Source organism: Acomys minous, assembly GCF_964271855.1.
Source record: "Acomys minous genome assembly, chromosome: 4".
NCBI lineage: Eukaryota > Metazoa > Chordata > Mammalia > Rodentia > Muridae > Acomys > Acomys minous.
Genome location: NC_140486.1, coordinates 29,980,570 through 29,994,655, shown reverse-complemented (window position 1 = coordinate 29,994,655; position 14,086 = coordinate 29,980,570). Strand labels below are relative to the sequence as shown.

Below are 14,086 nucleotides of genomic sequence, written 5' to 3'. Positions count from 1 at the left end.
AGTTAACTGTCATTGTGGTTGCCTAGCAACAGTGGACAGCAGAGCAGTGCCAGGGATTCCAGATCTCTGAGGAATGAGGTTAGTTGGTGTCTGTCCATGGACAGAGGGTCCCAATGGGCTTGGCTTGAAATGGGAGGATGTCACAGCAGGAAAGTTGTAATCCCGGACTTTGAAAACACAGGGAGATGCAGGTGAGTCTCTTTTTGTCTGAAAATAATCCATGGAAATTTCTAGATAAAGCAACCTTCACTCCATACTTCAAAGATAACCTTTCTTTAAAGTCTTGGGAGAAACATCAAAGAGACTTCTTTCCGTTCCTGGTGAGTGACCTTTTTCTATGGATGGTCCCACCTTCCCAGATCACAGGGCAAGGCCTGACAGTATGATAGGTTTCAACAAGTGTTTGTCAAATGAGTGAAAATGTTCTTCAAGTACACGCCACAGAAGAATTACACACTCACCCATCCCAAGTGCCTTGATAGTGTGGGAATGAGCGTGCTGAGCCAGCTAGCCCTCTTTCCCGAGCCACAGGAAAACAGCGACACTATGCCCGCCCTCCTGCCATGAGGTACAGGAGATGCAGCACCTGCGCGTTGCTTCTCAACCTGTTCTCCAAGGTTGGTTTTATCAACCAACCCTGACCCCAGGAACCGACATGGAGATGACCTCGATACTGGATTTGCAGTCAATCACAGAAAGATTTGCATGTGGGCTCAATACACACTTCTCCCTTCAAATATGGAAATAGCTCCCATTTAGAATTTTCTTTCAAATCTTGAGTGAGATAATTGTGCCCTTTTTCTTGTAGAAGAGGCTGTCACCTGAAGGGCAGTTTCTTGTGTGGGGTGGGTGGTCACATAGGGAGCCCTGGTGTCTCTCTCACTCGGCTCTAAACTGTGACTTCATTTTAGTAAATGTGTGAGCTTTGCTTTTGACATCGGATCAGGGGTTCGTGACTAATACAGAAAGCTCATTAAGCTCTTATATTTTAATGGAAAAAAATCTTGTTTCTATGTGTAATTTATGAACCTCAGAAGATGCACTATCTCATTTTTTTTTCTATTTTGAAATAATGAAACTTAACAAACATCCATTTTCTCATAATTTCCCTTAAGAAATCACCTCATGGGTTGATATTTTGATATGCCAACAATTAGAAAGGTGAACATAGTGTCCCAAATGGAGGGAAAATGTCCAGTGATTACCAACTGTGACAAAAAATAACCTAGTGTGAAGCAACAGGGATGCCCAGGGCAAAGCAGGACACTGTTCTCATTGTCAAGTGTCCTGTGGGCTCTTGTTCTGATACACAGAGCCAACTGTGGGGTGCAGGTATGGAACAGGGCTGCTGAGGTGAAGACACGGGGTACTCTGCTGCCATCCTTGATCATGAGGTGGGTCTGGCTTAATAGTTTCTCTTCTGAGCAAGAATGAACTGCTCTCCTAATTTTGCTTGACATTTTCCTTTCCCCTCTTTCCATGCCCTTGAGACAAACCCCCTCCAGCCTTTTCACAAACCATATGGGAACTTGACTCTAACTTCTTTAAATAATGGAGGGTTAGACTCTGGACACTACACATCCATGGAACAAAACAAACAAACAAGCAAAGCAAAAGCAAAAAAAAAAAAAAAAAAGAAGAAAAGAAAGAAAGAAAGAAAGAAAGAAAGAAAGAAAGAAAAAGCACTTCCCCAAGACCTCCTCTCTCCTCTAAGACCAGGGTGCTCACTGGCGGTGCTGCCAAACCAATCATATTGAAATCATGTATTTACACAGCCACTAATTAATACTCCAAAGTAAAAAGCATGGAAGAAAAGCCTAGCAATCAGCAAGTGTTATTAAGTGGAAAGAAATGCTTATGCTCTGACAAGTCATGGGAGAAATTAAACTACTTCCATGCCACACATGGTTCTAGTTTTCCCATAAATCCTGAAGCAAAACAAAAGCAAAAACAAAAACAAAAGCAAAAAACACTGTGCCAAAAACAGGCTCAGAAACATATTTGTTAAATCCACCTTGCATTATCTCAAGGCTAATAAGCTTTTGGGAGCTTTAATTATTATATGTCTCCGGTGTATATTACCAGTTACTATGGTTACTCTGAGGCCATGACTCCTGACCTTTAAATGTTATTGGCAGGTGGCCAAGGCTCTCTTGTTTTGAAGTTGGTAGTTTTGTTTCATACCTTATTAAAATCGTGTGAGTTTTGTGCATTCTTAGCTCATCTAAGTAAGCCTATTGACTGTGTTATGGTCACAAAAGCTCGGCATTCTACTGGGTAAATATAGTACTTATTCCCTATAAAGGTGTCACTGGAAAATTAAAAAAAAAAACAAGAACACAATTATACACATATTTAAAAATAATGAGGGCTATAAGAAAAGTGTCTAAAAACTACTTGTGAAATATAGAAGGCCCAAGAGGCTTCTGGAAGAAGTAGTGTTGGGTGTGGTGTAAAGAAATGACAAGCCGCAGGGCAGTGGTGGTGCACACCTTTAATCCCAGAACTTGGGAGGTAGAGGCAGCTGAATCTTTGTGAGTTTGAGGCCAGCGTGGACTACAGAGCAAGTTCCAGGACAGCCAGAGCTCAGAGAAACCCTGTCTCAAAAAAAAAAAAAAAAAAAAAAAAAAAAAAAAAAAAGAAGAAAGAAAGAAATGACAAGCCTTCAACAATATAAGAGAATTCAAATATTTTATTAAGAAGAAATGACTGAAGCATATATGTTGAAATCTTCATATAATACAGCTCACAAGTATATCAGCTGTGTGAGACACACCAACTGAAGATGGACAGCCAGAACACCTAGATCAGTAAAGTCATCAGTGCCACATGGCTATTTCCCCAACAACTATAACAAAGAGGTTACTTTTCACTCTGGAATAAAGAGGAACTGTCAGATAGAGAGCACCAAAATACCACGTTTTACACATGTCCATAGGGTTCAAGAAAAATAATTAGATTCCTTAGAACACACGTCTTTCATTAATTGAAAACTGCATTATTAGTCACTGATTGCTTTGTGAGCCTTTTTTCGTGGTTCTAATACCTTTGAGAAGTTAGGAAAGTAAGCTGTTAACATTCACATAAATGTGAACATGAAAAAAAAAACAGATTTATCTTTTAGAGGAGAAGTTGAGTAGGTTGAGATTTTAAAGGAAGGCTCATCAGTCAATTGGCAACTGTGCAGTCCAGTGCACTCACTCTGAAGTTTGTTAAAGTACTCGTCTACCATTGACTCTTTCAAACCATGACAACCAGCCTGTCAGTCTTCAAGATGCTAAGCACTGGAGCTGGAAGGCAATTCAGTGGAAGGTCAACTGATGAGCATGGGCAAGGCCCTACATTTCACCCCCAACACTTGAATGCACATAGAAGTTGCCAAGGACAGAGTAACAAAATCAAGAGAAAAAGCCATCCTATGCATTTTATAAATGTCCCTGGTCAGTTGTTGTGTGGCACAAGTATAATAAGTAAGCCCTGTAGAATCTCAGAACATAGTGATAATGGCGGGGGAAAATCAAGTGCAGTGAGATGAGAGCTTTGATTGTAAGTCAGATGCGTATGGTAAGTCCATAGAAAAGGTGACATTTGGACAGACACAGGAAGGGGGAAAACTGAGCCAGATGGATTCATGTGTTAGGGTTAGGGATGCCTTGGAAGCCAAGAAGAGGAAGAAGAAGAAGAAGAAGAAGAAGAAGAAGAAGAAGAAGAAGAAGAAGAAGAAGAAGAAGAAGAAGAAGAAGAGATGTATCACACATCAAAAGCTGTTAAAGTCGCAGGATTGTCTGAACTGTCACAGGTAGCTATGAGGGTCACCTAGGAGGAGGACTAGAGAAAGCCTGGTAGGAGTGGCTTTAGCAAAAGAATACAAGGACAGGAATTGGGGGCAATGGAAAAAATAGGGTTTGTCATAAAGGGGGTTAGAATTAGAAGAATCAAGCAAAAACTAAAAATCCCAGAAGTCCCAAGCTGAAACAAATAACATATCCAGAAGCATGGGATTGGAAGGGGAAGAGAGGAAGATGAGAGCAAGGAAGAGGAAAGGAGGGGGTGGCTGTCCTGCCTGCTTTTCCGCAGAGAGGATGTGCCTTGCTCCCTTTCCCTTTTTTTTTTTTTTAAGTTGAAGTAGGAGATTTTGCAGGTTTTCAGAGCACGTCGTACTGCTGTTCAGTCTGCTTACTCTCAAGAGAGCCGTTAAAGACTGTTTCATCTTCCAAGTAAAGTTTATATTCTGTTACTTTTACTTCCTTCTGAAATGTCCAGAACATTTGTGAAAAATTCTCTAATGTTTTAAAGTTTTATATTACATGTTACAGTGTAAAGGCCTATTCAGTGTGACATCTCTCTCTTTGTCTCTCTGTCTCTGTCTCTGTCTCTCCCTCTCCCTCTCTCCACTCCCCTCTCTCTCTCTCTCTCTCTCTCTCTCTCTCTCTCTCTCTCTGTGTGTGTGTGTGTGTGTGTGTGTGTAGCTCCCTATATTTTGGAATTCTAAATTCTTCTTTTTCATGCCAATCCAGGCCGGTGTGTTTGGGAAATTATCAGTCAGATACACAGCCACCACAGAACAGAACATTGGTAAGAAAGAAGTTTTGCCTGATATCTTTTCTTTTTTTTTTTTTAAGCAATTTAATCTAATATTGAGGTTTTCTTGATAAAGTTTAGTTTTCACACCCTATTAGTAAATATTTTTAAAGAAATGGCAGAATGTTCTTTCCCAAGAAGGATACTGAAGGAAAGGGAATGGGAATATTTTGGGGGAAGGAGAGGGGAGAAGAAATGTCAGGTAGGAGTGATGTTTTGTGTATAGTCGTTCCCATTTTAACACGTCATTGATGTCACATTGCACTCTGTGGTCTTGTGATAGCTTAGACTTCCTGGGCTATTTCAAGGAATTTGTTTGTATATAAGGAAGTCCTAGAGTTGAGACATGACATAAATCCAACAGAGCATATTATTTGGTTTAGTTAAGCTTGGGTTTAAAACACACTTTATTCCAGATGTATCCAGTTTAGGTCTCTTTCAAGACCATTGAAATTGTTGTCTCTGGCCTCAGAGGTCTTTCACAGTGCTGTCATATACTGGCACACTGTCCCCTTCATCCCCAATTCCATTGTGGGACTTTCTGGCCTTTGAATAACTCTAGGTGGTCATTGGAAGGTGGAAACTGTGTGAGCCTCAGAGTTGGAGGGTGTAGTGACTCTGTACTTTTTTCAAGTGTAAGAATTTTCCTATATTTCCCTTGGTTCAGTTTTAGAACTTCCTAGACTCCACCTAAAGGTGTTTCTCAAACTAACTGAGCTCTGAGTTACAGAGGGGGGGTATAGTGTAAAATAATCATAAAACTAGGATCCAAAACACAGATCCACGTCCAAAGTTTTGACCTTTGAGCTACGTGACTTCAGCTACTTCCTTTAATCTCCATGAGCCTTACTTTTCACCTACAGAATCGGTGGGAATGTGACTTGAGTAATCAGCTTCAGGTGAGATGTTCAGGATATGACAACAACGCGGAAAGGGCCCAGACACACACGAGGATGACACTGTACTGACATCACTCAATAGGCTACTAGCGAGGCTGCTGTTTTCCTAGAATCTGGGCTGTGTCTGCTCTCTCCCCAGCACCATGGCTCAGAACAGACAGTTCACCTATGCACAAGTACTTTAGTTCATAAAATGCTAAGCTCTGGGGCTAGAAAGATAGATGAAGGCCCAGCCGAAGAGAGCACTTGCTTCTCCTGTAGAGGACCTACTTCAGCCCCCCAGTACCTACATGGTAGCTTACAATCATCTGTAACTCCAGTCCAGAGGATCAGATGCCCCTTTCTGTCTTCCATGGGCACCATGAACACATACGGCGCACAGACGTACATATAAGCTAAGAACTCGTAGTCATAATATAGCTCTCAAAAAAAAAAGTTAACTGGAAACTCAATTCAACTCATAAATAGTTTTAATTAAACATGTAGCCTATCTACATTGCTCTTTGTTGTTAGGTAGGGAAAAAAATCTAATAATGCATTTTTATTTTATTTAATGAAGCTATTTATGAATACACGACCTAAGAATGACTCTTCTATTAGCTTTCTGTTTGATGGCTATCTATGCATCTGAGAAGTGGGACACCTCATGGCCCCGATGTCTGTGAACACCGCCCTTTTCTCTAAATGTGCATGTGCTCATCAGTATCATCTTGGTGGCATCCACACATGACAATAACCGTATCAGGATTCCGCCTGAGGCTCCCAATTAGCTTCCCAGAGTTAAGAAGCCATCCCTTTCCAGTTTACAGTTGACATGCTTTGGATGTCTGGGGCTTGGAGGATTTCTTCCTGTCTGTTTACATCTCCAAAGATTTACATTTAGCTGGAGGAAGTCAGGTTCTGAGACCCAAGAGGACAAGGCATATCCAGTTACTGCTGTTCCCTCTATTACATAGTCCTGCTAAGTCATGGGGATTTTTAAGACAGAGAGCCTCGAAGCATTTATGTACCCCAGGGCGTTCAGATGCGTCTTTTAAATTATTGGTTTTAGTTTGGGCAGTGAAAATGGAAATATGAAGGATAAAACCCATTTCAGTTGTGTGAGGACCTCTTGGCCACACAGGTGTATTGGCACCCACTCTACCCACTTGTCACACTTGGTAAGCTGTGAATTCTTAAAGCAATGGACGTTGTTAGTCTTAATGATTCTGTAACCAAATTTCAGACATCTAAATGGTTCCCTGTCATTTGAAATAAAAAGTTATGGACTGAGGTGCACATGATATTAACTATTAAGAAACTGAGGTTCAGGAAGCTTCCATATGTGAGAGATGAAGTAGAGTGCTTTCCCACTTGGTAGAGACACCATAGCCCAAGCTGATGAGAGCTAGACTCACTTCTAGGGCACCAGGAGGGCCCCTCCCTTTTATCTCAAACTTTTCTTTTGATTCAGTTGGAGAATTGCAAGCTTACTTGAACACCTTTGCTCTGTCTCACCAGCTTCTGACAGAAAACACCACTGTACATAAACCATCTCATTTAAAGCTGGGTAGGAAACAAAATTTCCATTGTAGAGAAGATCGGCCTGAAGTGATGAGGATTGTTCTCTCTCAGACAGCTGTGAGAATCCTGGCAATGGAGGAATACCGAGGCTCCTGGTTATGAGGGGAGACACATCCAGAAGTGAGGATGTGGCTTAGGCTCACTGAAATAATCCCAAAGCCAGTCACTTCCCAGCTGTGATGTAGTGATGGCTTCAGTAAAGAATCATTAGTTTAGTGCCAAAGATACAAAAGTTCTCTGGGGTTTTTCATTTCTACGATTGAGTTTAGAAGATGACCCAAAGTTAGCTCAATGAACCCACAGTTTATAAAGTGAAGACGGAAAGAGATGATGTAAGTCACGTCAAGTGCTTGGCTCTGCTCTTCGTGTAGCAGCTGTGAGAGCAAGTGGCAGCAGCCAGAATTCCACTTTCTCCAAATTTTAACATTCTCCTACAAGATTTTTAGAAGCTGCCCCGCCCCCTTTTGATGAGCAGAAGTTCAAATCATTAACGAGTCAAGATTCCAACAGGCCATCACACTTTAAAGGAGCATTTCAAGGGACTTCAAGGCCCTTTCATTCTTCAAATGAGAGCAACATGACCTGCATTGCCATGTGTATTTAAATAGAAAGATTTGTCAGGATTCTAGAAAATCGGTTAGACTTCAAAGTTTACTACTTTAATAAGGAAGAAGTAATAACTCGGGATATTTCCTCCGCTGGCTTCCTTCCTCCCTTCCAGACTGATGACCAACAAATTTAAACCACACAAGTTTTGATGCACAATTAGCCAAGTAAGGCCATCCTCACAGTTTGGATAATAGAGCTATTCATTAACCCTAAAACTTTGTGTCTAGTTGAATACCCACCCCACCCCCCAAATACAGCCCTCCAGCATTTCCCTGAGCTTTATATACAGGGAGCCATGCAGTTGGTGCCTTTTCCATCAGCCTCTTTGACTCAGAAAAAAAAAGTTATTTTGAGATCCAGTCCATCCTCACTATGGAATCAGATTCCTTTGTACAAGATTTCATCCGCATTTACCGTTTTGCCTGTTGGCTGGCATTCAGGGGATCTCCAGGTTTGGGTTTCTATAGACAAAGCTAGGGATGTTCGTGGTGAAGTCTTGGTATGCACATGTGATTTCATTTCCTTTGGGTAAATTCCGAGGACTGGAATGGCTGAATCATATGGTAAGCATTCCAGTCTTTGTATGGAAATAATCTCGCGCCCCCGCCCCCTGCCCCCTGGTACATACCTAGGAGTGGAATGATTGAGTCATATGACGTAGCTCCGACTTATTTTGTGTAATTGCTAAATTGTTTTACAAAGAAGTTATTGGCATATTGTTGCACCTATACCAGAGGCATGAGAAATGTCAGTTCCTGTACAGTATTTCCAAACCTGATTAAGTTAGCCTTTTAAGTTGTGAGTTTTTCTGATATTGTAATTATACCTCATTGTGGTTTTAAATTTGTGTTTCCATACATAACAAGGGATGCCAAGAATTTTACACAATTATCTGTTCTCTTTTTCTGGTACCTAAATACTTTGTTCACTGGTATGCTGTATTGGTTGTTTCTTATTATTTGGTATTGAATTCTTTTGAAAATATATTTGGGGTGAAAGCAATTTTTTTTTTGTATTCTAGCATTCAGACAGTACTTTTTTTCTGTCCAGTTTTGTTCTTTTTGTTCAATTAACAGTGTTTTCAGAAGAGCAGAAGTTTTCAATTTGGTGGACTCTAATTTAATAATGGCTACTTTCATGGCTCATGCTTTTGGTATTTCATCTAAGAGATCTTTGCCCAGGGACACAGATATTTGTTCCCAAGATTTTGTCTAAGAGTTTCAGGTTTTATAATTAGGTCTAAGATCCATTTTGAGTTCATTTGATGGATAGCAGAGGTTTTTTTCAGGAATTCCCTTCAGCTGAAAGCAGCCACCCAGGATGACAGAGGGCCTTCCTGTGACGGCTTGTTGTAGGGCCTCTGGGCTGTGCCTGGCACCATTCGGAAGAGATGGCCGCCCTGTTAAGCTGCCCTTTGACATGAGCTGGGGCTCTCTTACCTTCCTGTTATCTTCCTTCTCTCAGCGCCATCTCCTATCTGACCTCTGTGGCCAGCTCTCCCTTTCCAGCTCAGTTTATATTGACCTGAACTGAACACAGTCACAAAGCCAAGGTTAGTGGTCAGCTAACGAAGGAGGTTCTGTGAGTGAAAATTCATTAAGAAGACCTAATGTGCTGCCACTGTGGGCAAGAGAAAAATCAGGAAGAGAAACTAACTTTTGGCAGCACTTTAGAGAAGTCTTTCTTGTGTTTTCATGAGTGGCTTTGAAAACTTTAGGCAAGTAAGATAATTTATTAAACACGCTGTAGTGATGTTCCTATATTCAATCTAAAATAGTTTCCCCGAAAAGAACACAAATATGCAGAAGAGTGAGAAAGAAGAGGGTATACTAGTTAGTTTTTGTAGACCGATACAAACAATAGGTTCCTGAAAAGAGGGACCCTCAACTGAGGAGGAGTTGTCACCATCAGATTGGCTGGTGGGCGTGGCTGTGGGTGTGTTCTTGACTAATGATTGATGGGAGGGCCTGTGTGAGGGCCCAGCTCACTGTGAGCATATTCTTCCTGAACAGGAGGTGGTCCTGTGTTATGGAAACAACAGAGGGTTAAAAAAAGAAAAGAAAGAAAGAAAATGAAGCCAAACAAACTAGTAACCAGTGTTCCTCCTTGGTCTGTGCTTGAGTACCCGCTTCTAGGACCTAGCGTCGGAGTTCTTGCTTACGTGTATTCGTTCCTTACCTACCTTCACTGAGAGGCTGTGACTGAGACATGTAAGCCAAATAAACCTTCTCCTCCCCAAGTTCCTTCTGGTCAGTGTTTTATCACAGCAACAGAGAAACAAGCAACCAGAGGGTGAAGAGGCATCTTGGAGAATGCTCTACATGTATGTCATATCCATGTAGATCACTATGCGAACATGCACAGAAATAGATACAATGAAAACTTCCAACGAATTCTTTAAAATCACCAGCAATGTATTAAAAAACAAACTTTCACTTGTAGAGAACATTGGAAGTAAGATGTCGGCTGGCGTTGTCTAGCCATCGCTCAGAATTCTGCATAGTGATTTGTACACCGAGTTCCCGTGACCCGGAAGGGGCTGGTTAGCATGCTCTCCTGCCTCTAGCTCCACCCCTGGCCCTGGCCCTCGCCCTCGTCTCACTTCATTGAGATTAAAGTCTGCAGCTTGAGTTCTTTTTTTAAAAAAATCTTTATTTAATTAGTTTATTCAGATTACAGCTCAATTGTTATGCCATCAGTTGTATCCTCCCATTCCCCCCTCCCTCCCACTTTCACCCTGTTCCCCTACCCTAGGTCTATGACCTAGAGGGACCTCCTCCCCCGCCATGTGGTCATAGGCTATCAAGTGTCATCTTGGTAGCCTTCTTATTCTTTCTCTGAGTGGGCTCAGGCCTCCCCACCAAGGGGAGGTGGTCAATTATGGGGCACCAGAGTTCATGTCAGAGTCAGTCCCCGCCCGCTTTCCACATAACTGTGGCACATAGATGAGTAAGCACAATGACATCCTTCTAATTGATAGTTTCATCTCTGAGTTAATATGAAGAAAGGATTAAAACATCAAATAACATTCATTTCATTTGATTGGCACCAAGGTTTTGAGAGTTATCAGTTGCAAATGGTTGATGCTTTAATGTTTAGTTTATCTAAAGGATGTACTTCCCATTCACAAAACCCACCCCAAGTATTTGACAGAGGGGTTCAGAGTGGTTCTAAGGTCCCCTCAGGGATGACCCTTCAGCAGAGCACACTTCCAGCAGCCCAAGAGGAGACAGATTGCACACAATGAGTGCTTTGCCCAGAACGCAGCATCAAATGCAACCACATGGCCCAAAACTACTTCACAGGGTGAAGAAATGAGATCATGTGAGGGTGACATTCCAGCAATGATCAGAAATTTCAACTCAATACAAAGATAGATTTTAGGAAAGAATTAAACCTAAGAAAAGAAATACTGTAGAGTGACAAGAAAGGAAGGAAGGAAGGTAGGAAGGAAGGAAGGAAAGCACTGAATTTCTCATTAGCATCTCACTTTAATAATAAGTTCTATTTAACTTGGGAGTCAGAGCTGTGAAAAAAAACTTGCTTTAAAATGAAGTTGAACAAAGAACTGGAAAGGAAATGATCCTTTTTAGGCCTTTGGGAATGATGTCCTATTTTGTTTTTAATTTCTATGATAGAGTAAATGTATAAGAAACAAAAGGTCCTGCCTTCACGCAAATGAAGTGAAGGCATTCTCTTATTTTTATTTTTATAAATGTCAACAGGCAAAGAAATTTAGAAAGCATGTGTCTCTGGAACAGATTGTTTACACATAGAATGTTTTTCAGAATTCCCCCAGGAGGGTTCAGTGGAGCAAAGGACCTTTATAAATGGAAGCAGTTGGTTGTCTACAAAATTGTTCCATCAGGTGCCCATGACATTTTTTTTTTATAATTTGGTTCCTTCAAATGGCAAAAAGTTCCAAATAACTGGGTACTATTTGGGGAAAGAACACTAGTGCTGTGACGTGCTGACATGTGTTTTTTGTGTGGCAATGTTGAGACATATCTATGGATAGAAGTAGAAGAAAAGTTAATTGCCTGCTTCTTAGAGACTACCAGTTCCTCTACATTAATGATTTAGGTAAGACCCAATTCCATGTGTAACTTGCTCATCTTCTGAAGGGGACTTAGTAAGGGAGAAGTGACTTTTCAGAACCATTGAATCAGTCAATCCGACTTTGAGAACACACTTCAATTACTGAAGAAAATTGAAAACTAGTAAACATTTTCTCAAGCGGTGGGGGGGGCTATCCTCCCAAAGTATTAGAAAAGTTGTCCACCCACACCCTCTCCAGAAGGATGAATGGCCTTTGGTGAGGAGCTCTCTGGATGCCTGATGAAAGGTTGTGAGAGAGTTGGGGAGCCATGAGGCAACCAGTATGCCTGCTTTTAGATCACTTCCCTCTGGCTAGGCTACCTTGTCAGGCCATAGAGGAAGAGTATGCTATCAGTCCTGATGTAATGTGCTGGGGTGGGTTGGTGGGGAGGGGTCTCCTTTCCTGAGGAGTGGAGGAAGAGGATGAGGGCAGAGGAAAGGAGGGAGGGAGGATGGGACCTGGAGAAGAGGAAGTAGGGGGGGTCTATGATCAGGATGTAAAATGAATAAATAGATAGGTAGTTAGATAAATAGATAGATAAATAAATAAATATTTCAAGGGAAGGCATGGGCAGGGTTGCCCTCAGCCTCTGTAAGCAGTTCAGGGCAGCACATCAGCATAATTTATCTTAATAATTTAGCTAAATTGAAACTAGCTGCTGGCAGAAACAGTCTAGGACCTCTCGATAATAGAAGAGATGTTTATGTTAGATCAGCTATCAGAGAAAATTGGTTATCTTAAAGTATGTTTACAGACTCTGATTAATGTGCTGCATTCTCTGTACTGAGGGCTAAAGAAATGAAAGGCTTCTCCAAGGTTGCTTAGTCGGTGGCTTCAAAGAGCTGACTTTCCCCCTCAAAGCTGTAGAAGAAAAACACACAACAATGACAAGATAAGTTAGTTTCTGAAAGTTTCATATCTCACTTTAAAAAAAATACCACATTCTACCATTTAAGGAACAGTTAGAAATATTCAAAATAAGCAATAGAAAAACTGCCTGTGGCTTTTTTTTTTTTTTTTTTTTGCAATATAACGTCCCTAAACATTGTTTTTATATATAGGGTTGGGAAGGTGGCTTCACAATTATGGGCAATTAGTGCTCTTGCAGAAGACCTTGTTGAGTTCCTAGCACCCACATCAGGTGGCTTCCCCCATGCCTCCAGCTCCAGGGGATCCCCAGAGAGACAATACCTGGCATGTCCTTTCTTTCCATGTCTCCCATCCCCGTGGTACTGAAATCCACTTTCTGAGTGTCCATATTCCTGTTCTCGACTTTCTCTATACTATGGGAAATTCAATTAATTTTTATCCTTGCGGGATTTTGTTCTAGGCCTGATAAACTAGATATGCTTGATAAATGCCTGAATTATTCTCTTGTGTATGTTCTTGAACACCTGGATCCATTGTACTCTTCAGTTGAAAAGAAAGTCTTGTTTGAGTCATAACTTCATGAAAAAGGAAATTAAGCTGTGCGATGTTTTTAAATTAAACGTGATCTGAAAGCACCATTGATGGGATTAAGTTCTGTCTGTTGCTTGTTGCTTGGTTGGGTTGACTTGCTTTTAATTCCGTGAGTCTGAAACAGCCTTCTTCCTGTGGGTCCAGACCTCTTTATCATCGTCTTGTAGTAGGTACCTGGGGACCATGGCCTGAATCCTGATGGGTCTCCACCTCTGTGGAGAGTAAACTTGGCTTCCATGTGTGTTCTGACTTCTTTTTCTCCAGTGTTCACGTTGAAAATCTGGACAAAGTCTCCCACAGTGATTTTCTGTGTTAAAGTGCAACATGTCCTTGTGAGATGCCAGCAGCCCAAGTGGCAGAACTGGTTTGTGATTCAAAGCAAACAGAGACGGTAAACTGTGTAGTGCAGACAGGTAACTTTCAACCACTCAGGTTCTCAGGTGAGTGCTGTGAAGCCGTCACCGTTCCCCACATCAGCCTTTCTTCTTTTTCTTCCAGTTGTTCTTCAACTAGTCCTAGAAGAAGTTATGTCTACTGGGGAAAACATTATATGCTTTAATAAAATCAAATCTAAACTTAGACCATCTCTTTGTGTCAAGTGAAAACTTTGGCATACAGATATTCTCAAAGATGGGAGAATTCTGTCACACACACATTCCTGGAAAAACAGAAAAGTCTACAGTCTTGTCCCCAAATAGCATGGGGTTTCATTTGTTCTGTGCGAGAGTTCCTTCTTTGTTGCTTTTTGTTTTAGAGCTATGTTGCTCAAGTATTAATTCACAAGTCGAGGCCATCCATAGAAAACTGTGGTCTGAAGACTCAATGTCTATTTCACATATGTGACTGAATCCACTTTTGGCTTTAGTTGCTAAAC

At 41.3% G+C, this 14,086-nt stretch overlaps 1 protein-coding gene across 3 annotated transcripts in view; it reads left to right on the top strand.

Moving 5' to 3' along the window:
- The first annotated feature begins 42 nt into the window (after positions 1-42).
- The window catches only part of CCDC192 (coiled-coil domain containing 192), a 191,904-nt gene continuing 177,860 nt past the window's right edge, over positions 43-14,086 (top strand). For all 3 annotated transcript variants that reach the window (XM_084780546.1, XM_084780545.1, XM_084780547.1), the window contains exons 1-2: positions 43-191; positions 4,518-4,575. In XM_084780546.1, coding sequence (XP_084636672.1) covers positions 97-191; positions 4,518-4,575 — 153 coding nt within the window. In that variant the 5' untranslated portion in view covers positions 43-96. The remainder of the gene's footprint in view (positions 192-4,517; positions 4,576-14,086) is intronic.